Source organism: Gopherus evgoodei, chromosome 6 (genome assembly GCF_007399415.2).
Source record: "Gopherus evgoodei ecotype Sinaloan lineage chromosome 6, rGopEvg1_v1.p, whole genome shotgun sequence".
NCBI lineage: Eukaryota > Metazoa > Chordata > Testudines > Testudinidae > Gopherus > Gopherus evgoodei.
In genome coordinates this window covers 6,754,583-6,779,021 of record NC_044327.1, presented here as the reverse complement: position 1 = coordinate 6,779,021, position 24,439 = coordinate 6,754,583, and the positions used below count along the sequence as shown (strand labels likewise).

Below are 24,439 nucleotides of genomic sequence, written 5' to 3'. Positions count from 1 at the left end.
AAAGTTATACATGTGTCTGTCATTGCAGGACTAGGGTCTGGGGCAAAGGGCTGTCTCTTACGCTGTATAAATACAACATATGCTGGAATGGAGCTCTGCTTTCCATTGGGACTGCTTGGCACTCCTGCAAAATTAATAATAACAATTGATGATTTTTCAGTACTCTGTGAATCCACTCCAGTAGTTGTGGTTTAGTGATACATGTGATAAAACTGTAGCAGAGCACTGAAACTGTGAGCTGCTGGGGAAGGGACCAGCCTTCTCAAATGTCTGGAAAACACCGAGCACCTTGTGGGCTCTACCATTCAATAATAGCAACGCTATAATGAGCCATTACAGCATGTAATGCAACATCTGTCTCAAAGTTCAGATAGTTTCAGATTACTGAACCTACATAATATCACTTCTCCCGCTGCAGAAAAGCTCTCCATCTAGAAAAGTGAGGGGGGTTCGCCTGCATATCCTGCTAGACTTACACGCAGGGTCTGTGTCGAAGCCACACCAGAGAACAGTTAGAGCTGCTGCGTGTGGGCAAATGTTGTCGACTTAGTGGGAGTGCTGTCTGGCTTTCCTAAGGGCTGCTGGTGATCTCCCCCCTCCCACAAACACAGCTCCCCTTCTGCTCTTGCTTTGTCACACAGACCCTGGCAGAGGTGGAGGGTGACTAGAAATGTGGCGATTCACCTGACACTAATCAGTTTTGTTCCCTTTTGTGCACACAGCATGAGCTCTCTTCTCCTGGTAGTAGTAAGAGCGACAGTGCGCAGTTAATGATTCTCTGGCTGCAGATTTCGCTTTGAATGCAGAACTGAAATACGTCTTTACATCACCGAGACCGTTCCAGAACTGAGGGTCGCATGCACCTTGTGTCTGTTCCTTTGCTTCTCCAAACCTCTCTTCTCAAAAGAGAGTTGTAGTCCTGTTTGGACAATGCTTTTGAAGAAGTGTCTAGGATTTCTTTATTCCAGTTTCTGTCTGTGGGCATATGCGTTCATGTCCTTGATTAAAGGTAGGTTTCTTTTTATCTGAGAAATCTATTTAGCCCTTTCCTGCTCCTGTTTTCCTGGATTCAGCTTGATTGAAAGTTTTAACCAATTGTTTAACTTAAAATAACCTTGTGTAAAAGTCCAGGATACTAAACATGTGGTTGTTTATTAAACCAAATTTTAAGAATGCTTTTTCTTAAAACATTTCATTCTGGTTTGATTCAATGAGAAAATACCTCTAGAGTGTCATGGAAAATAGGAGATAAAGTGAGTTAGCGTTAAGCCACTGCTTAACTAACAAGGGCTAAAGATGTAGGGTTCTGTGCATGTTTTGCATTCATATTTATGAAAGTTAGAGGTTTCTCACTAAATATTCATTTAACTTCAGTTGTGTGATACATTTTTCAAAAGCACTTGCATGACTTTGGACCAAACGCCATCGAGTTTCAAAGGGACGGGTCCTCCCAAGTGACTTGGAAACTTTGGAAAATCCCATCCTTCATAGTTACCAGGACTCCATTATTGTGAATTACCATATCACTTTATATGGTACAAATAAAATGGGTTTTAACACTGAGACAAATGTGAAAATAAATGAAATCACTGGAACCGGGGAAGCTCGGAACACCTACCTGTCGAACAACATCTTGTTTCAAAATGTTATTTTAGCTTATAGATCTAGGACCATTAAAAAGCAAATAGATATTGTACTTTATCCAGAATATTTCAAACATGCTCTTTTTGATCTCATTCTTACCTCACTCCTCTTTAATCTCTGTCACTCTAGCTGGCAGGTGTCACTTTTGCTCACTCTTCCTTATAGGCAAATGAAACAGTGTGGGGAAACATTGAGTTTTGTCCCGAGGGTCTTTGAGGAGCAGCTCATTCTCAGACAGCACGGTTTCACGGGACAGGAGAGCTGAAAAAGAGATTGCAGTAGGAGCAATAAATATGCAAACGTAAAGAATATATAATAATTATTTGAACCATCTTTTCTAAAATTTGCAGATTAGACATAACAAAATATAAGGTCACAGGTGGAATGTTAAAAATGTCTGTCCACAAATGGAAGAAAAATTCCTATTTACCAACGTATCCGATTCTAATATTGGTATAAATTTGGGCTGATTTTATTTCACCCTAGAGGAAGAAATGTCATTTTAAACGGGTAGCAACAGTGGGCCTACAAAGAATACGTCTGCTTTGACAGTGACAGGCTGCGTAGCTCAGCTCGAGCCATGCCTGGAGCCTGAAGTCAGCAAAGATCTCATTGAAAGTAAGACGCAAATGCTTAGATGAGGCTTTTTAAGAGTTGGAACAGCTTGCCAATGAATGAGGTAAATTTTCCATCACTTGCAGTCTTGAAATCAAGTGTGGGTGTCTTTCATTTAGATGTGCTTCAGTTCAACAGTAAGTCGGTGGGCTTGCTGCAGGACTAGTGGGTGAAATTCTGGCCTTAATGGATGTAATCTATTGGGTGGATAATAAATGCACCCTTGAAATAAATCTACACATATATGAGATCTACTTAGGATCTGAGCAATGGAATGCCTTGCAATGGGCTGCTTTAGGATAGAGGTGCATATAATATTTGTGCTTGTTCACCTCATTTACATTTCTGGCTGTGGCATGACCTGTTGAAGATGGAAGTGTTATCTACTTCTAAGGTGGAACATTTACCATGATTTAAAGAGCAATTCCCACTATTCCTAGGATCTGTTCAGTGCTGATGGGAGCCCTAGTGTAGACAAGGCTCCAGTGACCTGTTTTCACCACCATGTTATTTAAACCTGCTGGCAGGAAGTACAATCAAATCGGGGGTAAAACTAGGTCCAACTGCAGGAGCTAAGCTAAACTATCTATTTGTTTAGGTACTTGTGTGTTCCCTGTTTCCATAGTAATGGGGACTCATGCTCTTCAACATTTTTATCCTCACAACACCCCTGTAAGGAAGGGCAGTGCTATTATATCCACTTCACAGATGGGAAACCGAGGCACAGAGTGGCTAAACGACTTAGTCCAGGTCACACAGGAAGTCTGAAGCACAGCCTGCATCCAGTTAGTACCCTAACCACTGGACCGTTCTTTCTCTCCAGGGCTCGGACTCCAGTGGGTACTAACGTTGGTATAGAAGAACCAGTGATAACAGTAATGAGAATTCCATTTGTAAATATCCCATGTGTAGACAAGACTTTAGTGAAAAGGACAGAGATTGTCTCTTCGCCTGCTACCAGTGGGGTGCACTCACCAGTTTCCAAAATGGTTTGTAGTTCTTGGACTTTACTTAGTCCCAGCTCCTAGACACTTACACACCAGCAGCAGCTCTTAGTGCCTGTTGTGGTTCTGACCTTTCCTCCTTGTATCAGTGTTCCCCACTGTCTGGAGTGGCTCAGGGCAGACACCCCTAACTGTGTGAAAGTAGATTTCACCAACCCACTAACAATTGTGAACTCCCAAAATACTACAATAGTCTTATCATGGGTCAGAGACAGTCCTCTTAGGCTGGAGTGTCTATCTTGCCACCCAGGCCAGCTGGGCTATGTGATAAATGGTCACAAAAATCACAAAATATTAAAGTTGCTTCCAGTCCCAAGAGACCAGACACTTACCCTAGATCAATTAGTTCCTTAAATCCCACACCAAAGACAATGCCTGTAGCCAATCCTGCAATAAATTATCGAAAGGTTTATTAGTTGCGGAAAAGAAACAAGTTATTTAAAGCAGGCAACAGATACACAAGTGCCTTCAGTGTATGGTTTCAAAAGGTGACAGAGAGTTGTAGTAATTTGTCAGCACTGAATGACTTTTCCGAGATAAGCCCTGCCAAGTGGCATAGGGATCTCGAAGTTTATGGTTAGGAATCCTTGCCCTCAGAATCCAGACAGTGTAAAAGAGATTTTCATCTTGTCAGGGATTTTTATCACCTCCACTCCAGGGTCCAAAACCAATGAGAGAAATTCAGGCGTATGTGTCTTCTTCCTGGAGGGAGCTAGCAATGCAGTCAACAAAGTCTCTGTCCTTTGATGCTGCACAATACGTCATTTGCCTTCAATGGGCCATCTTGGATGCTGCATGAGCACTTTACCTTAATCAGTGCTGCTTTTCCTATTTGATGAGTTACACAAATACAGAGGTTTCCAATGCAAACGCTCCGTATAACTTTATACCACGAGCTATAGAGGTTATAGGTGAGATTAATACAGGCAGCATCCTACAAGCACTTTATAAAGTCTAGACACATTCTTATCAACTTACCATCTAATACCTATTTTGATAATGCTACCGCATAGTGAGCAGGCCTGGTTTCCAGCTACGCATTTGTCAGCATTCAGTGAGGCCTGGGGCCTTGGCATGAGCCGGCACCTGGTCTGCCAGCATCACACAGGCCTTTAGCACTTCTGGGCTAGGCTGCTGCCATATACTCTACTTGGGGCCACCCCACAGGCTTCTTCCACAGTGTCCCTCTCCTGATGGGCCTTTGTGAGCACATAACTTCAGCGCTCAGCCTGTGCTGGCTCCCCAGCCCCAACCTTCGTTTCCATAGCAATTCAGCCCTTGGTATTACTCTGCTGCAGTTTACAGCATCTCCAAGCTATAGCAGAGTGAAAACTGACCACAGTCTGTCAATTTTCACTGCTGCTGGTGAGAACCCTGTGGGCGGAGGTAAAACTGACAAATCATTTTAGCTTCACTTTGCAGTTGCTGCTTTGGAAAGCTGTGAACATCAACAAAGGCAGGTGCTGGAGTTATAATCCTAATAGCACCAAACATCCAATATTGATTTAAAGACTTCAAGTGATGGTGTGACAGAATGCATCCCTGCATTCACACCCTACACACTATTGTAATAATTTTTGTACAAGTAAACCTTGTAAGGTTGCTAATCAGTATCGTCCTGATAAAATGAGTAGCAACATTATATATGAGGTTGTAAGGTTCCACTGTGTGCTGTTATTAACACATGTTCCAAATGGCTTAATTTGCATTTAAGCAGTAGACAGTCACCAAACTGTAAGAGAAACAAAGGAAGCTCAAACAGGTGAAGAAAAAAGCAGCAGAGAACATCATTCCACATACACTCTCTCTCCTAGTGCCCAGCTAGAAATGTTTTTCAAGAGAAGGACTGTAACTATACAAAGGAAGGACAAACACCCCAAGGGATCCCTTTCTCTCTTCCTTCCCTTCACGGCACCTGAAGTGACAAAGGAAGCCTTTGTTGAATTCTGAGAGAACATAAGAACGACCATACTGAATCAGACCAAAGGTCCGTCAAGCCCAGTAGCCAATGGCAGGTGCTCCAAAGGGAATGAACAGACAGGTTATCATCAAGTGATCCATCCCCTGTCGCCCAACCCCAGCTTCTGGCAAACAGAGGCTAGGGACACCATCCCTGCCCATCCTGGCTAATAGCCATTGATGGACCTATCTTCCATGGATCTATCTAACTCCCTTTTGAACCCCGTTATAGTATTGGCCTTCACAACACCCTCTGGCAAGGCGTTCCAGAGCTTGACAGTGCGTTGTCATGAAAAAATACTTTCTTGTGTTTGTTTTAAACCTGATACCTATTAATTTCATTTGGTGGCCCCCTTGAGAAATGGTCCTGACCTAAGAAGCTTGTTCAGTAAGACTGCATATGGTGAGAAAACTTTGCTTTGAATTTAATATAGTTTGTTAAGTCAGGCACTGGTAAGCATTTTATCCTTATTTTTCTTGTAACCATTTCTGACTTTTATGCCTCATTACTTGTGCTCGCTTAAAATCTTCCTTTGTATTTAATAAGTGTGTTTTATTGGTTTATCTAATCCGATGTGTTTAAACTGAAGTGTCTGGGAAACTCCTTTTGGGATGGCAAGTTGTGTGCATATTATTCTTTTAAAGAAATAACAGACCTTAAATAATTTGTATTGTCCGGGAGAGGGCTGGCGGTGTGTTGGGGTCACCTTGCAATATAACCCAGGCTGATGAGAGCCAGAGTGTAACCCAAGTGTGGCTGGCAGGCTGCAGTTACACACAGACACTCAGGGTGTGGCTTGCATGCTGGAAGGCTGTTTGTGAGCGACACAGGTGGAAGCTACTTCAGCAAGGCATTGTAAGACACCCAAGGCTGCAGGCCAGAAGTGACACGGCTGCTCATTAGTCTAGATTGTACCCTGGTATGTCACAATTGGGGAATCCACCACATCCCTAGACAAGTTGTTCCAATGATTATTTACACTCTCTGGTAATAAGTTGCATCTTACTTCTATTCAGAATTTGTCTAGCTTCAGCATCTAGCCACTGGATCTTGCTATGCCTTTATCTGCTCGCTTAAGGAGCCCTCTTCTATCAAAACTGCATTCATGTTTCAGTGCACCAAAGTCTTCGTTAACAAGTGGAGGCTGGATTGAGGACTCCATGAAAACAGGCCTGAAATTTTCTCTCTCCTCTTTCCCACCTTTTCAGCAATTGCTTTCTGTTAATTTTTGTCAATGCAGATTGCTCAGCATGTGAACCAGAAGAACGGTTATTTCAAAAACTTTTCTCCCATTACAACCACTTCATCAGACCGGTGGAAAACGTATCTGATCCTGTGACAGTACATTTTGAAGTGGCAATTACACAGCTTGCAAATGTGGTAAGATTAATTACAGAATGCTTAATAGACATATGGGTGCTGATTTTAGAAGTTTACAAGCACAATTGCATGCACATAATTTACACACACACTTGCATGTGCAATCAGAGTGGTTGCACATGCAAACAGCCATTTACAAGTCTCGGGTGTGCAGATCTTGCCCTTTTCTTTGCATGTTGTGTAGATGCAGTTCTGTAATCTTCAATGCTCAGATGATTAGAAGTTTCTTGAGTTAATGGTTCAAAATGTACAAGTATAGAATCTGATTAAACTCTACTCTTTTGTGGATAGTTTAAAGGAGTTTTCCTGTTTTCTTTTTCTCTCTACGCACCCTCACACTGACACATAAGTGGAGCTATATATATTTTTGGATATTGAAAAATCATAAGCCAGACTCTCAGATTTTATCAACTAAGGGGCAGATTTTCAAAAGTATTTGGGTGCCTAAAGGTATACATGGGCACCTAGTGGGGTTTTCAAAAGCGCCTAGGCACCTGCCTCCCAATGGGCCTAGGTGCATTTGAAAATCCTCTTAGGCACGTAGCTCCATCTTTAGGTACCTAAATACCTTTAAAGTCTGGCCCCAAATGCTTAACTTTTATTACCCACTCAAAGTAAGGCCTGGTCTACACCTAAAACTTAGGTCAATCTAGCTACCTCTCTCAGGGCTGTGAAAAATGTCACACTCTGAGCTCTGTAGTTAGGTCGACCAGTGCCGACACAGCGAGATCTATGGAAGAATTCTTCTGTCATCCTAGACACTGCCTCTTGGAGAGGTGAATTAACTACATGGATGGGAAAACCCCTTCTGTCAATGTAGCGTCTATACTCTGCTCCTACTGGGCATAGTGGCAGCTCTGTACTTGTGCCACTGTAGCAGCTGTAGTGTAGACAGGGCCTAAGTGTCTCACGGATAAGCTGCTGTTTGCAATTAACACATGTTCCCAAGCCTCTGCAATCTCTCTCTCTAGGGCCCCAAGGCAACAGCCATCAAATTCAGTACTAGTGTGACTGCATTTACATTAGAGATTTGCACTGGCGTGACTACATTGACATAGTTACACTGGTGCAGTTTTCCTTAATGTTGACAAAGCATTGCATTGTATATTGTGTTGTGTAGACGCAGCCCATTAAACCTTCAGTCCAGCAAAGCACTTAAACACCCGTGTAACTTTGTGTCTGAATAGTCCCACTGACTACAATGGGACTTCTCATATGCTTAAAGTTAGGGATGGACTTCAGGACTTCACTGGATCAAGACCTATATGTGTTTTGGTTTCTGTCTGTATTGGGCTAACTGGTAACTGTCTCTGGATGCTGTAACTGATTTGTGAGATTGAAAAGTGCACATCTATTTATTTATCTCTAGGATGAAGTCAATCAGATTATGGAAACCAACCTGTGGCTGCGACATGTAAGCGTCAGCATTGCACATCAGTATGTGTTTTGCATCAACACTGGGCTTTGAATGTGTGTGTTGGCATGAATTCGATCTAAAGAATAAACATCTCTTTTGTAATAGTGTCTTCAGAGGAACACACTATGTCTGCACTAGAAATGTTGCAGCAGCTGCATTGCTGGCAGAATTCTTTTGTTGACCTAGCAATGTGTATGCTGGAGCTTAGGTCAGCTTAATGACATTGCATGGAGCATGACATTTTAACTACCTAACTTTGTAGTGTAGACCAGCCCACAGATCAAGAGAACTCAGTCTAACCAAGGGCACATTTGAACGGTTTTATAACTTAAGTACCATAATATTTGAAATTATGTAAAGGTTCCTCCCACATTTCAATTGTGTATTACTCTCATAGATTTTTAGGGTTAAGGGAACTTGGGAGATCATCTAGTCCAACCCTCTGCTTAAAGCAGGCCTAATCCCTGACTATTATTTTTGGTGCTAGATTCCCTAAATGGCCCTATCAAGGATTGAACTTTTAACCTGGGGTTTAGCAGGTGAATGCGCAAGCCACTGAGCTATCCCTGTCTCCCTCCCTTCACCAGCTACTGTGTTACCATGCATTTCATCTGCTACATTTCATGTCCTTGGGCTTGGCCTATGCACAACAGGGACAATTAAATATCCAGGTCTGCACACAGACAGGAATAATTTCCTAAGAGCAATTTAAATGCCCAATTAATCTGGAAGCCAATAATTTGGGGTGCTTAACAGAGCAACTGAATTTTCTCCAATTTTCCAAACATTCAGGGAGATATTAGCTTGTGCTCCCAAATGTGCAGCCAGGTCAATACTGAGATGTTGCCCAACAGCACACCTGTTCCTTCCTGTGTAACCCCCCACCTCCATGCTGGTGTAGCTTCACACAGCCTCTTTGCCCTTCATTCCAACAAAGAGAACCGTGGCCACCAAAGAGAGAGACTTGTTCCACTGAAAGAAGTCAGGCGGTAATGTTCACTTGTATGCTTTCCTAGCAGAGTAAAAACATCTTTTATCTCTCCCGTGTGTGTGTGTCTGTCTGTCTGTACAGAGGGACTGTGGTTTTTCAAAAGAGAAGTTTAGGTGCCCGACTCCCACTGAAATTCAGTGGGGTTTGGATGCCCAACTCCTTTAGGCTGCTTTGAAAAGCTCAGCCATTACGTTTAATGGCACTCTCTGTGTGGCTCAGACAAGGTGCCCTATCCTACTAAGTTGGGATAACTTAGCCCCTATACCAGCTCCCCGCAAATATTCTGTTACGTTTCTGGCTGCACTTTTCCCCTCACCTCTCTATCCGTGGCCCCACAAAGTCACGGGACCTCCTGGTCAACCTCCTCTTGGCCCTGGCTAAAACTGCCGTCTACAAAACCAGGGAGAGGAGGTTGGCCAATGGAGACCCCTGTGACTGTGGGACCTGTTTACAATCCTCTGTCCATTCTCGTATCCAGGCAGAGTTCCTCTCAGCAGCATGCACTGGCTCCCTTGACGCTTTCGAGGAGCAGTGGGCGCTGTCCGGGGTTCTCTGCTTGTTGTCCCTGTTAGGCTCCCTTCTTTTGACCCTTTAACTATACTCCTGTCCCTGTTATTTCATTAGTTGTCCCCCGAAATCATTTGGTTTCCTAGTCCTGTAGATCCTCCTCTTAGGCTGGAGGGGAGTCCTTTAGCAGTGGGTGGGCTTTCACCCGGCCACTTCCCAGAACCCTACAGGTAAGTTGGAATAAAGGCTTAGACACAAGTCCCACAGGAAGGTGGTGTGCTCCACTCCAGTGAAAGAGCACTAGGCTGGGACTTGGGAGAGCTGGGTTCTGTTCTTGGCTTGGCCATTGACCTGCTGGGTGATCTTAGATCAACCACTTTCCCTTTCTGTGCCTTTGTTTCCTCTGCCTTGTCTATATAGACTGTAAATCCTCCAAGACAAAGACTGTCCTGTATGCATATGTACAGCCCTGACCTTGGTTGGGCCTCTAGGCAGTACTGTGATCACAATGACAGCAGGCCCCATGTTGCCTGCCTGCTTGGCAGAAGGATCTCCACACAAGACTCACATAGGTCAACATGGCTGGTGGCTTTGGAGCAGCAGCAAGCCAGAAGACAGGCCACATGAATGATCCACAGTAATTAGAGCCATAGCCCTATGCAAGTGAGGATGGAGTAAACATGAGCAGTACTCTTGTGTACTGGATGCATGACTGTTCAATTAATTAACTTAAAACATTGCATTGCATCTCAAAGTGCTGTGCTGTAGCTTTCTTGTGGTTCACTGCACCTTTTCCAGGCAAATCTTTAAGCATGAGTTGAAAACACTAGGCTTAAAATATTTTTTTTCCTTCCTTTAGATTTGGAATGACTATAAATTGCGATGGGATCCAATGGAATATGGTGGAATTGAATTTGTTCGAGTGCCGGCGGATAAAATTTGGAAACCTGACATCGTCTTGTATAACAAGTATAATGGTTTTTACGTTTGCCATCTTTCAAAGGTCACAATTTGATATAAGATGCTGTTTCACTTTCTTGTTCATATTGTTTACACTGTCATTTGTATTTCTAGTGCTGTTGGGGATTTTCAAGTCGAAAGCAAGACCAAAGCTCTTCTTAAATATGATGGGATGATCACTTGGACTCCACCTGCTATTTTTAAAAGCTCCTGTCCTATGGATATCACATTTTTTCCCTTTGACCACCAGAATTGTTCACTGAAATTTGGCTCCTGGACATATGACAAAGCCAAAATTGACCTCCTGATTATTGGCTCCAAAGTGGATATGAATGACCTTTGGGAAAACAATGAATGGGAAATAGTTGATGCTTCTGGCTATAAACACGATATAAAATATAATTGTTGTGAAGAGATCTATACAGATATAACATACTCCTTTTATATCCGAAGGCTGCCCATGTTTTACACTATTAATCTGATCATTCCCTGTCTCTTCATTTCATTCCTAACTCTATTAGTCTTTTACCTTCCATCTGACTGTGGCGAGAAGGTGACCCTCTGCATCTCAGTGCTACTTTCTCTGACTGTATTTTTGTTGGTGATCACAGAGACAATCCCGTCAACCTCTCTGGTAATTCCATTGGTTGGCGAATACCTGCTCTTCACCATGATATTTGTGACCCTATCAATTGTCATCACCGTGTTTGTGCTGAACATCCACTACAGGACTCCAACCACACACACCATGCCCAAATGGGTAAGAAGCGTCTTTCTCAAGCTCCTGCCCAAAGTCCTGATGATGACAAGACCTCTAGAGCCGCACAAGGAAACCAGCTCTAAAAAGAGTAAGAAAGGGCTTGCCAATAAATCTAGTAAGATGAAGCAATACGGAGACATTAAATTATACAAGGAACAGAGATGCTGCCACTGTGACAAGGTGAACGAACTCGTTACCGGCAAAAGAAGACTGAGCCCTCAGCCCATGAAATGGGGAGTGGAGCATGTCGAGTACTCCGCTGAAGTCGGCGAGGTAATTAGCAACGTTCAGTTCATCGCTGAAAACATGAGGAGCCAAAATGAAACTAAAGAGGTAAGAGGGTTATTCCCACTGCCTGGGCTGCATTATGAACCTTCCACTCCCAGCAGGGAGCGGTTGTGTGCATGAGTCGTCCCACTGAAGTCAATGGTGCTATTCTGTAACTCTCCAAAAAGCTACCAGATTTGTTTGGAGTGGTTTGTTTATGAACCCCCATGCTGTTAGTGTTCAGGGTCCTGCCGTTCTCTCTATATTTATAGACTTGACTTCCAGAATGGGTCCACCGTCTGGACCCACCCGTGTACATAGGTTCAGATTTCCCAAGTAGTCTCTTACCAGCACTTTATATAGTTTCACAAGCCTAAATTTTCCTCGGTGGCTAGTGATTTAGGTAGCCTCCATTTTTGGGGGCCCAACTTGAGACAACTTAAAAGGGGGCTGATTTTCAGAGAGTGGGTGCTGGCCACTTTCTGACAATTAGGCCCCTTTAAGGTGTTTCAAGTTGTGCTCCCAAAAACAGAGGAACCAAAATCAGTAATGGCTGTTTGAAAATTGTAATTGCAGAACCCTGTCCAACCCTGTTCTCTTTATTTAAGGTATCATAGACTTTGCCACCCACATCCGTTACTGGCATCACTTTTCCTGCCAATTTACATGTAGAAACCCTCCTTCTTCCCTAGAAGCCCAGCACAGTACCACCTCAGTCTACTATTTCATGGCCTGTGTCTTTCCCGGCAAGCTTTAACTGACACTGTAATCTTGTGTAGCGGCCTCAGGACTCCTCCGTTGGGAGTTCAAGGGGCTTTTCTTCCTTGCATGCTGCTTTCTCGCAGCAATTATAATGGATTATAATACTTCCTTCTACACCCCTCGCTCACAAGAGACTAAGTCTTAAAAAGTGCTGAGAGGAAGGTTAAGGTGCAGTTAAGGTGCAGAACCTGGTTTCAGTTCCTACTTCTGCCACAGATGTCCTGTGTGTCCTTGGGCAAGTCACTTAGAATCATAGAATCTCAGGGTTGGAAGGGACCTCAGGAGTCCAGCCCCCTGCTCAAAGTAGGACCAATTCCCAACTTAGGGTTCGAGTCACAAAGAAATGTAGGTGTAGTAATGCTGAGCATCATGTTTAGGCCCTTAGAAAATTACTGGGGTTCACAAAGCCTGGGTTATGTGCCTAAGCTCCCTAGGCAACAAATGGAGAGAAGCAGCTGCCTTAGAATGGAATGGGATTCACAAAAGCCATCATGCTAGGTGGCTCCTCACCAGAGGCCAAGCTGAGGGGTGAGTGCTAAGCCCCTCCCCTTTCTGAGACAGGCATCTGGACTCCCTCTGCCTGGGATTCCCAGTAGTTTAGGGGGGTGGGGATTAAGAGGCTTTTAGAAACAAGACTCGGTGTTCAGCTGATGGGTTTGCTTGTGCAGAATAATGAATCTTTCATCTGAACCGAGACAGCTGTCGTAGGATGTGATGCTCTGAGGGTGCAGTTTAGAATTCTAGGAACTCAAGGGCCGGATCCTCAGTTGGTATAAATCAGGGCAGCTCCGCTGAACTCAATGCGGCTTCATTGGTTTACACCAGCTGACCCTCTGGCCACCAGGGTTTGCAGAGAAGGTGAGCAGAGAACCAGAATGTGGCTCTGAAGGAGCTGGCTCCCTGGAAGGGTAGGGGCTTTTGAGCAGGGCCAGATTAAGGCAGAGGCACAACAGGCCATACCTAAGACTCCTGGAGTCACATGAGCTCGAAGTCCCAGCTGCCATTTAAAAAAAAATGTTCTAGCCCTTGTGGATGCCAAGAAAAACCTGGAAATATGACCTATTGTCACTGATGCCTGCCTGAGTCTGCAGGCAGCCTGAAATGATAGCTCTAAGAGGTGTGAACTGTCCCAGACAGCTCAGCTCTGAAAGCTGCTGCCAGCCCTAAGGGGCAGGACCATGGTGTGACGTGTGCCCATGGCTTGCCACTCTGCAGCCAGGAATTCTGGCACACTGGGCCAGAGTGCTGCCTGGAGTGTGAGAAAGTGACTGCTGGGACGGGCTCTGCCACCCTTTGAAAGGGTGTGGCATGCATGTCTTTCCGTGCACGGTGTAACAGTGCATTCCCAAACTGTGTAACCAGTGCTTGTGCACTGTCATAGAATCATAGAATCTCAGGGTTGGAAGGGACCTCAGGAGGTCATCTAGTCCCACCCCCTGCTCAAAGCAGGACCAATCCCCAGACAGGTTCACTGGTGCATTTTAGCTAAACTGAGATGACAGCAGCTTTGCATCCTGGGAGCTGCACAAAGCAGGCAGAACATGCCCCTTAGATTAGACACCTCTAACAACTCTTTTTGTGCACTTGCAGCATGGCTTAACACTACTTTCAATCGCATTCTCGGTTCAAACAGAGCATCGGCAGCTCTTCATCAATCACAAGACTGGCCCCAGCCTTTCAAAACGTGTTACAGATAAAACCCAGGACTCTTAGTGGGGCATTTTAGTGGCGGGGAGGGAATGCTTGGGCAAGCTTTGACTTAACCCTTCATACTCCTCAGAACACCGCTTGCTGCTCGGGCCTGCCATGGGAGAAGGCTGGAAGGTGTCAGAAGGACAGCAGCACTTTGAAATGTGGACAAAGGAATCGGGGCTGTATTTGCACTCACACAGAGCACAGCAGCAACCTTTGGAAGGAGCAAAAGTGCTGTCAAAATGAGAAACGAGGTGGATGAGGAAATGTCATGTATTGGGCCAACTTGTGTTGGTGAGAGAGACAAGCTTCTGAGCTTACACCAAGCTCTTCTTCCGGGCTGGGAAAGAAACTCCCGGCCTCACAGTATAGGTAGTTCCAGCTGGTCCACCTTGCATTTAGCAACGACATTCAGAGTTAGTTTGCCAGGCCTGAAGAAGAGCTCTGGGTAACTCTAAAGCTTGTCTTTCCCACCATCGGATCTTGGTCCTCTAAAAGATATGATCTCACTCGCTTTGTCTCTCTGCTGCCCTGGGACAGATCTGGCTACCACAACCCTGCATATAAAAATGAGAAGGCTGCTGAAAAAGGAAGGAAACATGAAAGGGACAATGTCAGCTCAGAGTTAGCCACAAAAAAATTAATATTCCAGGGCTAAGCACTAGTGAAAAGGATCCTCAGAAGGCCTGGGTGGGTCAGGTTGGTTTGGATACAGCTTCTTTATGGTTTATATTTACTTTCTGAACTTGTCAGAAAACAGGGCTAGAAATCTTGCAGAAACAGCCTCTCTTATGTGAGTTCCAGTAGATCCTGCTGATGTGCTGGCCTGAAATATCATGAGAACAGGGCAGAGGCTAAAAAACGCACTGTGCCAGTCTTAGGCTCTACATAAGTGCTGCTGCTGCCTTGTTTTAATTTTAATTTGATGGTTTAGCTACTAATAGCTGGAGATGGTTTAATGCAGGATTTTAAAGGACAATAGCATCCTGTCTGGTGTGTATTCCATTGATTGTCCTGAGAGCACTTAGGCCCCGATTCAGGAAAGCAATTGAGCGCATACTTGGCTCAATCATTGAAGAACTTTGCTATATGGTACAGGTCTGAGTCCCCATTTTGGACTGAAATTGCTGGAGTTTGACCAGGATAACTCTGGAATATCACAGTGGTGAATCAGGCCACAGATGGGAATGGCCTCTTGAATCAGCTGTTGGGCCAAATTCTTCTGTTACACCAGTAGAAATCTGGAGGACGAGTTCCATTTGTTTCACTGGATTTCCAACAGTGTAACTGAGAGCAGGGCTTGACTAATTGCTCCTATTTTCTTATTTGTTGCAACCTTTTTCTTTTTCCTTTTGTGGGAGGTTTTTGAGCGTTTTGGTTTTTATCCTAACCCTGAACTGATGAGATTGATTCTTATAGCCCATATTTTTTTCCTGTCTTGAAGTCCTAGAATCGAATGCTGCTCTCCAGTTGATCAGTTATCCTGGATTTACATAGGTGCACCTGACACAGAATCTGACGCTACGGCGATCATCTACTGTGGTTCTGTTGTTTGCAGCAGATGTGCCTATTTAAAAGAGACTCTACAAACTTGGCCAAGGTTTTGCAGTTGTGCCCAAGATTTGTCAAAAGTCATTTGAGAGCCCAACTCTGGGCACATTGAAGTGCTGAGCATTCACCCTCGGGAAATCAGGCCCCTTTGAGCACCCAAATATTGAGGCAAGCATTAGTCACTTTTGTAAATTTTATAGCTCATGTATATTCTTCTTCCTGACACTCACAAGCCCCTTCCTCAGTACAGTTATTTCTAGAAGGGGATCAAATGCACCCATCACATGCATAGTATGTTTAATGTGGTGTATCCTTTCTTTTCTGCATTGCAGGTGGAGGACGACTGGAAATACGTGGCTATGGTGATAGACAGGGTGTTCCTTTGGGTGTTCATTGTTCTCTGTGTGTTTGGGACAGGAGGGTTATTTCTGCAGCCACTAATAGCAGACACATAATCCCAAGAATGCTGGCTGGTTTTTGTTTTATCCAATTCCCTACATTTTTGGAGATCCACCCATCTTCTCCACTTTCTCCTCCAAGGATCCATCTGCAAAGGGCTGCTGTTAAGGTGATGTTCCCTCTGGCTAAGAGATCAGGGTGTGGCTTCCCCTTCCAACAGTCACAGGGAGAGAGAAGGCATTCCGTCCTGAGGTCAGTTTCAGATTGTCACATACCATCATCGAGTGCCCACTGACTGACTTCAACGGCAGGCTGCAGTTTCTCCACCTGGCTGATAACACTATTCAATGACTGGGCACTTTACACATACACCAATGATCCCTTTGAGGACCTCTGTGGCAATTCCTGCTCCTTGTTAATCTAGGGGGAGATTTTCAAAAGCCTCCAGTGTCCACCTAACTGTGCTCCCAATGATGTCAATGATAACCACTGACTCCAACAGAAGCAGAGCTAGGCTAGGGGGAATTTTATCATTGCCTCCACTGAAGTCAGAGTTAGCCCAGCACAGGACCCTTGGAAAATCCCCCACCTACTGTATTCTAGCGCTCTTGCTTCTGCTCAAAAGTGCACCCTAAACATTGCATGTGTTTATTTTACTGTCTTTATATCCACTAGTACTCTTCACTACAGCACTTGGATTACCTATGACAATCCTGCTGAATGCATTGAGTGTTTGTTGTAGTCTTACAGTGAAGCCATCAATGTGAATAAAAGAACTATAAAAACCAAAATATGACCGGAGTAGTCAACAGGCGGACCACAGGCCAAATCCGGACCGTGAAATGCTTTTGAATGGACCCTGAAATCTTTTTATTTACTTATCATTATTGTTAATTTTTTATTATTTTCTCTGGAGTTTGGACCTTGACTATACTTTGATTAAGAAATTTGTACTGTGACAAAAAATACTTGACTACCCCTGAAACAGATTAATGTGGACCCAGTTCAGGAAAAAGCTCTGCATCTTCTGCATTGTGGCTACCCAACTTAAGGCCCAGATTCAGCAAAGCTGTTAATCACATGGCTTAATTTTAAGTTTATGAATAAGTTCCATGGACATCAACTGGACATAAGCACATGCTTCAGTCCTGCAAAGATACAGTGCTTCACTTTTTGCACTGCAGATAGGCCCATTGACTTCAATTAGACCATTCACAGTGGCTAAAGTTAAACACGTGTGTAAATTGAGCCCAAGTGCTTTGCTAATCTGCAGCCTATGTAGGTTTTTTTACACCTTTTGCTGGTTTGCCACAAGGTCTCTGCCTGGACATGTTCCTAAGGACTCGAGCCTCCACTCCTTACTAAGAGACACAATGTCCATTGAAGTCAATGGATGTTTTTAGTGACAGAAGCAATGGAAGATCCTGTCTCTTTCATGCGAAAAGGTGTGGTAGAAGCATGCAATATGTAGATCAAAGCGCTGATTGTCACAGTTTCCTGAACTGATGCAATTTCTTATAACAAAACAATATTTTTTTAAACAATATAACACAGTTAGCAGGTACTTAAGAACTAGGACTATTTAAAAGATTGTTTATTTCAAATGAATATAGATCAGTAAGAAGAGGGGTTTAATTTATGCCATAAATCAATAGGGATCTGGAAAGAATATAATTTTCCTATTACAGTATTTGAAGAGGTTAATTATTTTATTTAAATATAATACAACCAATGCTGTCCGTGGCACAGCTGAATGCCGCTCAATCATGTACCGTGAGTGCTATGCAGATGTTTGAACACGCATGGTTTATCTCATTAGCCCATTGCTGAATAAAGCCTCTGGAGCATGCCTTCTTGAGGAATGTTTGTGGTTTTTTAATGAGGACTTGAAGGGCTACTGTCAAGTTGAATTCTTTTTTTGAATTCACTGAATTGTGGATGGGAAGGAAGGGGAGTTGTGGCCTGAATTCTGATATTGGTGCATGGGCAGTGCCTGCTTTCTGCCATTTACTGTTATTTGCAAACAAACAGCAGCCAATTAAGGAAAGAGTTGCAGTTCTAAGTGTGTTTCATGGAGGCCAGGGACCCGAAGCTAACACCTCAGAAACAATAGGCTACTTTCTGTAACACAAATTTTACAGAATAGGGTTAGAATTTCTGGAACGGTACAGTTAAGGCCTCCAGCCCCTTATCAGCTCTCAGTGTCACCTCACCTGATATATACCTCTACTTCTTCATCAAACACCCTTCCTCTTTGGGGACTTGGGGACACCTCCATTCACAGCTGGCAAGCCAGCTTGTTGAATTCTAGCTCAGGTGAAAGATGTGAGCTTGGTGTTTAAAGGTGGCAAATATTTTGTTGCGGTAAGTGCAACTAGTCCAAAATTGGTGTCCACATGATGAAATTAACATGGGACACATTAAACGGCTTAAAAGCTGGCTAACTAACATGTCTCAAAATGTAATTGAAAGGGGGGGGGGTCATCATTGAGCAGGTGTGTTACTAATGGGGTCCCACAGGCCCCTACAGTTCTTGGTATTTTTATTAAGGACCTAGAGGAAAACAAAAAATTACTGATAAAGTTTGCAGATGACACAAAAATTGAGGTGGGTGGTAAATAATGACGAGGACAGGTCACTGATCCAGAATCATCTGTATTGCTTGGTAACTCAGCACAAGCAAACAATATGGGCGTTTAATACTGCTAAATTCAAAGGTATACATATAAAGTGAATAGAAAGCTGGCTAGATCGTTGGGCTCAATGGGTAATGATCAACGACTCCATGTCTAGTTGGCAGCTGGTATCAAGCAGAGTGCCCCAGGGGTCGGTCCTGGAGCCCGTTTTGTTCAACAGCTTCATTAATGATCTGGATGATGGGATGGATTGCACCCTCAGAAAATTTGCAGATGACACTAAACTGGGGAGAGGTAGATAAGCTGGAGGGTAGGGATACGGTCCAGAGTGACCTAGACAAATTGGAGGAGGTCTAGGCTGGATATTAAGAAAAACTATTTTACTAGGAGGGTGGTGAAACACTGGAATGGGTTGCCTAGGGAGGTGGCGGAATCTCCATCCTTAGAGGTTTTTAGGGCTCAGCTTGACAAAGCCCTGACTGGGATGATTTAATTGGGGCTTGGTCCTGCCTTGAGCAGGGGGTTGGATTAGATGGCCTCCTGAGGTCTCTTGCAACCCTGATCTTCTATGATTCTACATCTAAGGAAAAAGAACATAGGCTGTACTGATAAGATGGTGGCTCTCTCCTAGGAAGCAATGTCTTCGAAAAAGATTTGGGGATCATGGTGGATAAGCAGCTGAACGTGAGCTGAACAGTGCAACACGGTGGCAAAAAGAGCTAATGTGGTTCTGGGGTGCATAAATGGGAATATCAAGGAGGACTAGAGAGGTTATTTTACCTCTGTATTTGGCACTGGTTTGGTTGTTACTGGAATATTGTGTCCAGTTCTGGTGTCCACAATTCAAGAAGGATATTGACAAATTGGAGCAGGCTCAGCAAAGGGCAAGGAGATTGTTACACTAAATAGACTGTGTTCCTTGAGTCTTTAACTATAGGACATGTTTTCTAATCCTTCAGTCAAAGAGAAGCTTACGAGGTGACTTGGTTTCAGGCTATATCTACCTCCAGGGGGAACAAATATTTGCTAATGGGCTCTTCAATCTAGCAGAGAAAGATCTAACAATTTCCCAGTGGCTGGAAATTGAAGCTAGACCAATGCAGACTAGAGATATGGTGTGCATTTTTAATAATGAGGATAATTACCCAGAGGAACAATTTATTGTGCGTCATGGTGGATTCTCAATCACTGGCAATTTTTAAATCCAGACTGGATGTCTGTCTGAACTATACACTTCAGAAATGATTTTGGGGAGGGTCTCTATCCTGTGTTGTAGAGGAGGCCAGGCACAACAACCTTGGAATCGCTGACCATGTTGACACAAGGAGTTTTCTGAGCAGCACCATTCCAGCTACAGTTTCAGAAGCAAGCTGCTCTTTGCATGGATCCTCACAGTGGCCAGTAGGGTCACACTCTGACTTTGGTGTGCTCTAAATGTCCCCGCCAATGATGATAATGTCACCTCCTCTATGCTCGCTGTTGAACCTTGGGAGTTGGCAACTCCAGCCTCAGCAGTTTCTCTCCCTATGAGGGATTTGAGATTGTGGGTCATTTACCATTTTAGCTAAATCCAGTGAGTCGGGTCAATTTATCACCTGCTGGGGCCCAGTTTAGTCTCCTCCCCGGTTTTGACCAGTCTTCTTGTGAATAGAGCTCCACAGGAAACAATTTTCCTGTCCCACAAACATTACCGAGATTGCAAACTTTTTTCCCATTCTGCACTGGGACAAACCCTTGGAAAAAAATTTGCAACCAAAGAGAAGCCTGTTCCACCCTAGAACAGCCAATAGCCCCATGCATAGGGCCCTCCCCTGGGATGCGGAAGAGCAACATTCCAGTCCCTACTCTGCCCGATTGGGAGCAGGAACCTAGACATGGTGCACCTCTCCTGCCCAGCTGAATGGGCCAGACTAGTGGCTCTTCTGAGTCAGAGCTGCCTTATTGTCCAGCCTGGACTTGAGGATGGCTTTGTTGACATCGCAAAAACAAGGGTCTAAGTTCTCATTTCAATGACTGCATTTTCCAATACAAAACCCGAAAAGCCCAGCCCAGCACTGACAGGAAACTATCAGGAAAGTCTGTTCTGCATCTTTCTCTGCCATCAGTTCACATTGTGGCCTGGAGCAGGGAACTGACAATGAAAGACCATCTCCTTTTACTTGCCTGGTATCCTTAGAGCATCACATACTATTTTGTGGGGTCCTGTTCTTGGGGTGGAGTCAGCCTAAGCCATCTTCAGGGACCGTTATACCCACTTTGAAGCGCCATAAAGGTAAAATGCAGTGCGATGTTTGGCTTCGGAAAGCTGATGAAATAAGCACTGACAGCTTTCTCAAGCTCATACCCATCATTAACAGCAGTCATCTTAATTAAGCCACAAGTCATTGCTGAGGGATTTTTAGTTTCATTAAAAACAAACTGAAAAAATGGCACCTCAAGACAACAGGCAAACAGTGTACCCATGGGCTGTGGTTGTACATACCCTTGCTAACCGCTGTGGTTCAGCTCCTCCGTGGGTGTAAATAGGCACTGATCCATCAGCCTCAGTGGTGTGCTGCGGGTTTAACCAGCAGCAGGCGGGGCCCCAGGACTGATGCTATGATCTGGGTCACCCTTTTTGACGGCAAGGCAATACAGAGCCCCCCTCCCCTTCGAGGGCCTGAGGGAGGAAAGGGCTTACGCGGGTGCTTTAGTTCAAGAGTGCTCAAACGTTTTCTTTCTGAGGCCCCCTCCTTTCAACATGCTAGAAAAGCACCAGGGCCCAGCGGGGACTCGGAGCTATGAGCCACGGGGGCGGGGAGGCTGGGGGGAGAGACCCTTAGGCATAGGCGTGGTTTGACTTCTCTTTCGGGGCAGGAAAGGGCCAGTGGAGTTCAGGTCAGCACTTCACAGAGGGAGCCAGGGAGGGAGAACCACCGCCACCCTGACTCACCTCAGCAGGCCACCCACCTGGCTGGGTGGGAGGGAAGGGGGCAACCAAAAGTTATCACTCAAAGAGGTGGGGTGCTCATCTCAAACATTTGGGAAACTGCTCAGGGTGGGAGCTAGGGGCTGTATGTGGACAGAGGGTAGCTCAGTGTATACTGAGGGGGGAGCTGGGGTCTGTGTGCAGGCAGGGGGAAGCTCAGGGTGCTGGCAGTGGGTAATTAGGGGCTGTGTGTGGCAGGGAAGTAGCTCAGGGTGCAGGGAAGGGGTATCTGGGGGTTGTGTGAGGGTTGGGAGGGTAGCTCATGGTGCAGGGAGGGGTAGCTTAGGGGGACTGTGCTCAGGCAGGGAGTAGGTCAGGGGGCACGGACAGGTTAGCTAGGGGCTGTGTACATGCAGGGTGTAACTCAGGGTGCAGGGAGGGGGTAGCTAGGGGCTGTGTGCAGAAGGGGGTAGTTCAAGGGGCAGGGATGGGGTAGCTAGGGGCTGTGCACAGGCAGGGGGGTAGTTCAAGGGGCAGGGATGGGGTAGCTAGGGGCTGTGCACAGGCAGGGGGGTAGCTCAGGGTGCAGGGAGGGGTAGCTAGGGGCTGTGCACAGGCAGGGGGGTAGTTCAGGGGGCAGGGATGGGGTAGCTAGGAGCTGTGTGTAGACGGGAGTAGCTCAGGGGGCAGGAAGGGGTAGCTATGGGCTGTGCACTGGCAGGGGGTAGCTCAGGGGGCAAGGAGGGATAGCTTGGGGCTGTGTGCAGGGATGGGGTAACTCAGGGTGCAGGGAGCAGGTAGCTAGGGGCTGTGCACTGGCAGAGGGTAGCTCAGGGGACAGGGATAGGGTAGCTAGGAGCTGTGTGCCAAGAGGGCTTCTCCTGCCGCAGCTGTTCCCAGTAGGCTCTGGGTCCCCGTCTGGGCAGCTCTGACTGGCTGTGTGAGCAGTGAAAGGTGGCTGGGAGCTGAGGAGCAGATGCAAGCCCAGGCACCAGCAGCAGATAGGGAATGCCAGGGCTGCCCACTGCATGGCACCACCAGCCACAGGAGCAGCTGCCCTGCACTGCCTGGCTCTGGCTTCCCGCTAGGACCTTATCTTTCAACGATTTCTGTGCAGCACGATCTGTGTTCCGTTTCAGTCTGCGGGAAATGGAGCCCGAACTGCTCAGGAGGATGCTGATGAATCTCACCAGCACGTCACGTTTGACAGTCGAGCTATTCCTTAAGATCTAAAGTGACAGTCCGATGGTAATGTCAAGTCATATAACACGTATGACACGAAATTGCTTGTGGCATTCACGGACATGCTCAGGACCATGGAACGCCGCTTTGGGGCTCGGGAAACAAGCACTGAGTGGTGGGATCACATCATGCTGCAAGTCTGGGATGACGAGCAGTGGCTGCAGAACTTTCAGATGAGAAAAGCCACTTTCATGGGACTGTGTGATGAGCTCACCCCCCACCCTGCGGCGCAAGGACACGAGATTGAGGGCTGCCCTAACAGTGGAGAAGTGGGCAGCTATTGTAATCTGGAAGCTGGCAACTCCAGACAGCTACCGATTTGTCACGAACCAGTTTGGAATGGGAAAGTCGACCGTTGGAATTGTGTTGATACAAGTTTGCAGGGCCATTAATAGCATCCTGCTAAGAAGAACCGTGACTCCGGGTAACTTGCAGGACATTGTGGATGGCTTTGCATAAATGGGTTTCCCTAACTGTGGAGGGGCGATAGATGGGACGCATATTCCTATTCTGGCACCACCCCACCTGGCATCCGAGTACGTTAATCGGAAGGGGTATTTCTCTGTGGTTCTCCAGCTGCTTGTGGATCATCGTGGGCTTTCATTGAGATTAACGCAAGCTGGCCTGGAAAGGTGCATGATGCACATATCTTTCAGAACACTGGCCTGTTCAGGAAGCAGTAGGCTACAGGGAGGGATAGCTCAGTGGTTTGAGCATTGGTCTGCTAAACCCATGGTTATGAGTTCACTTCTTGAAGGAGCCATTTAGGGAACAGGGGTTTAAAAAATAACTGTCTAAGGATTTGTCCTGTTTTAAGCAGGGGGTTGGAATAGATGACCTCCTGCAGTCCCTTCCAACCCTGATATTCTATGACTTTTTTTTCCAGAGTGAAAGATCACAATAGGGGAAGTCGAAATGCCCACTGTGATCCTTGGAGATCCAGCTTACTCATTAATGCCGTGGCTCATGAAACCCTACACAGGGAGCCTTGACAGCAGCAAGGAGTGATTCAACTACAAGACGAGCTGGTAACGAATGACTGTGGAGTGAGCTTTTGGCCATTTAAAGGGACACTGGTGATCTCTGTATGGGAAGCTGGACTTGACCGAACACAGCATTCCCGCGGTTATATCCACGTGCTGTACCCTCCATAATATTTGTGAAGTGAAGGGTGAAAGATTCAGTCAGGTATGGACCTCCGAGGTTCAACGCCTGGAGGCTGAATTTGCACAGCCAGAGAGCAGGGCTATCAGAGGGGCCCAGCACAGGGCTGCAAGGGTTAAGGATGCCTTGAGGGAGTAATTTGAGGCTGAAAACCAGCAGTAATGTCCGGTGCCTGCACGGGAGTGAAGTGCAGTGGTTACAATGTTAGTAGGAATCTGTGTTTGCTGAGCTGATTTGCAGTGCCTGTTTCTTTCCTGGGCTAAGGTATCTTTTACTTTGTGCAATAATAAAGAATGTTTTCAAAGTCAAAGAATCCATTTATTGAAAAGAAAATTCATGTATTGAAAAGAAACACAACTGCTTGGGAATCAGAAAGGGCAAGGGGGTGGGTGGGGAACAGTACAATCACACATTTGCATATGTCCTGTCTGGAGTGCTGTGCAATGAGTGCTGCACTTCAGGATGGCTATACTGCATGGTGATGGGAGTTGAGTGCAGAGGGTAAGGGTCGTAGTTTTCAGGGCTGGTTGGTGAAGATACAGGTGTTGGAGGCAGCTGGTGGCGGTAAGAACCTGGATGT

At 45.5% G+C, this 24,439-nt stretch overlaps 1 protein-coding gene across 1 annotated transcript; it reads left to right on the top strand.

Annotated features, from left to right (window-relative positions):
* The first annotated feature begins 960 nt into the window (after positions 1 to 960).
* CHRNA6 (cholinergic receptor nicotinic alpha 6 subunit) lies at positions 961 to 15,965 on the top strand. Its single transcript, XM_030567274.1, has 6 exons — positions 961 to 1,009; positions 6,464 to 6,603; positions 7,973 to 8,017; positions 10,378 to 10,487; positions 10,593 to 11,571; positions 15,843 to 15,965. Exons 1-6 carry the CDS (start codon positions 994 to 996, stop codon positions 15,963 to 15,965), a joined length of 1,413 nt encoding a protein of 470 aa, XP_030423134.1. The 5' UTR covers positions 961 to 993.
* The last annotated feature ends 8,474 nt before the right edge of the window (positions 15,966 to 24,439 follow it).

Excerpts from the sequence above, each read along its gene's own strand:
- CHRNA6 (XM_030567274.1), top strand. Across the intron at positions 10,488-10,592 it reads GACATCGTCTTGTATAACAA|TGCTGTTGGGGATTTTCAAG; the intron begins GTATAATGGTTT and ends TTGTATTTCTAG. Across the intron at positions 11,572-15,842 it reads GCCAAAATGAAACTAAAGAG|GTGGAGGACGACTGGAAATA; the intron begins GTAAGAGGGTTA and ends TCTGCATTGCAG.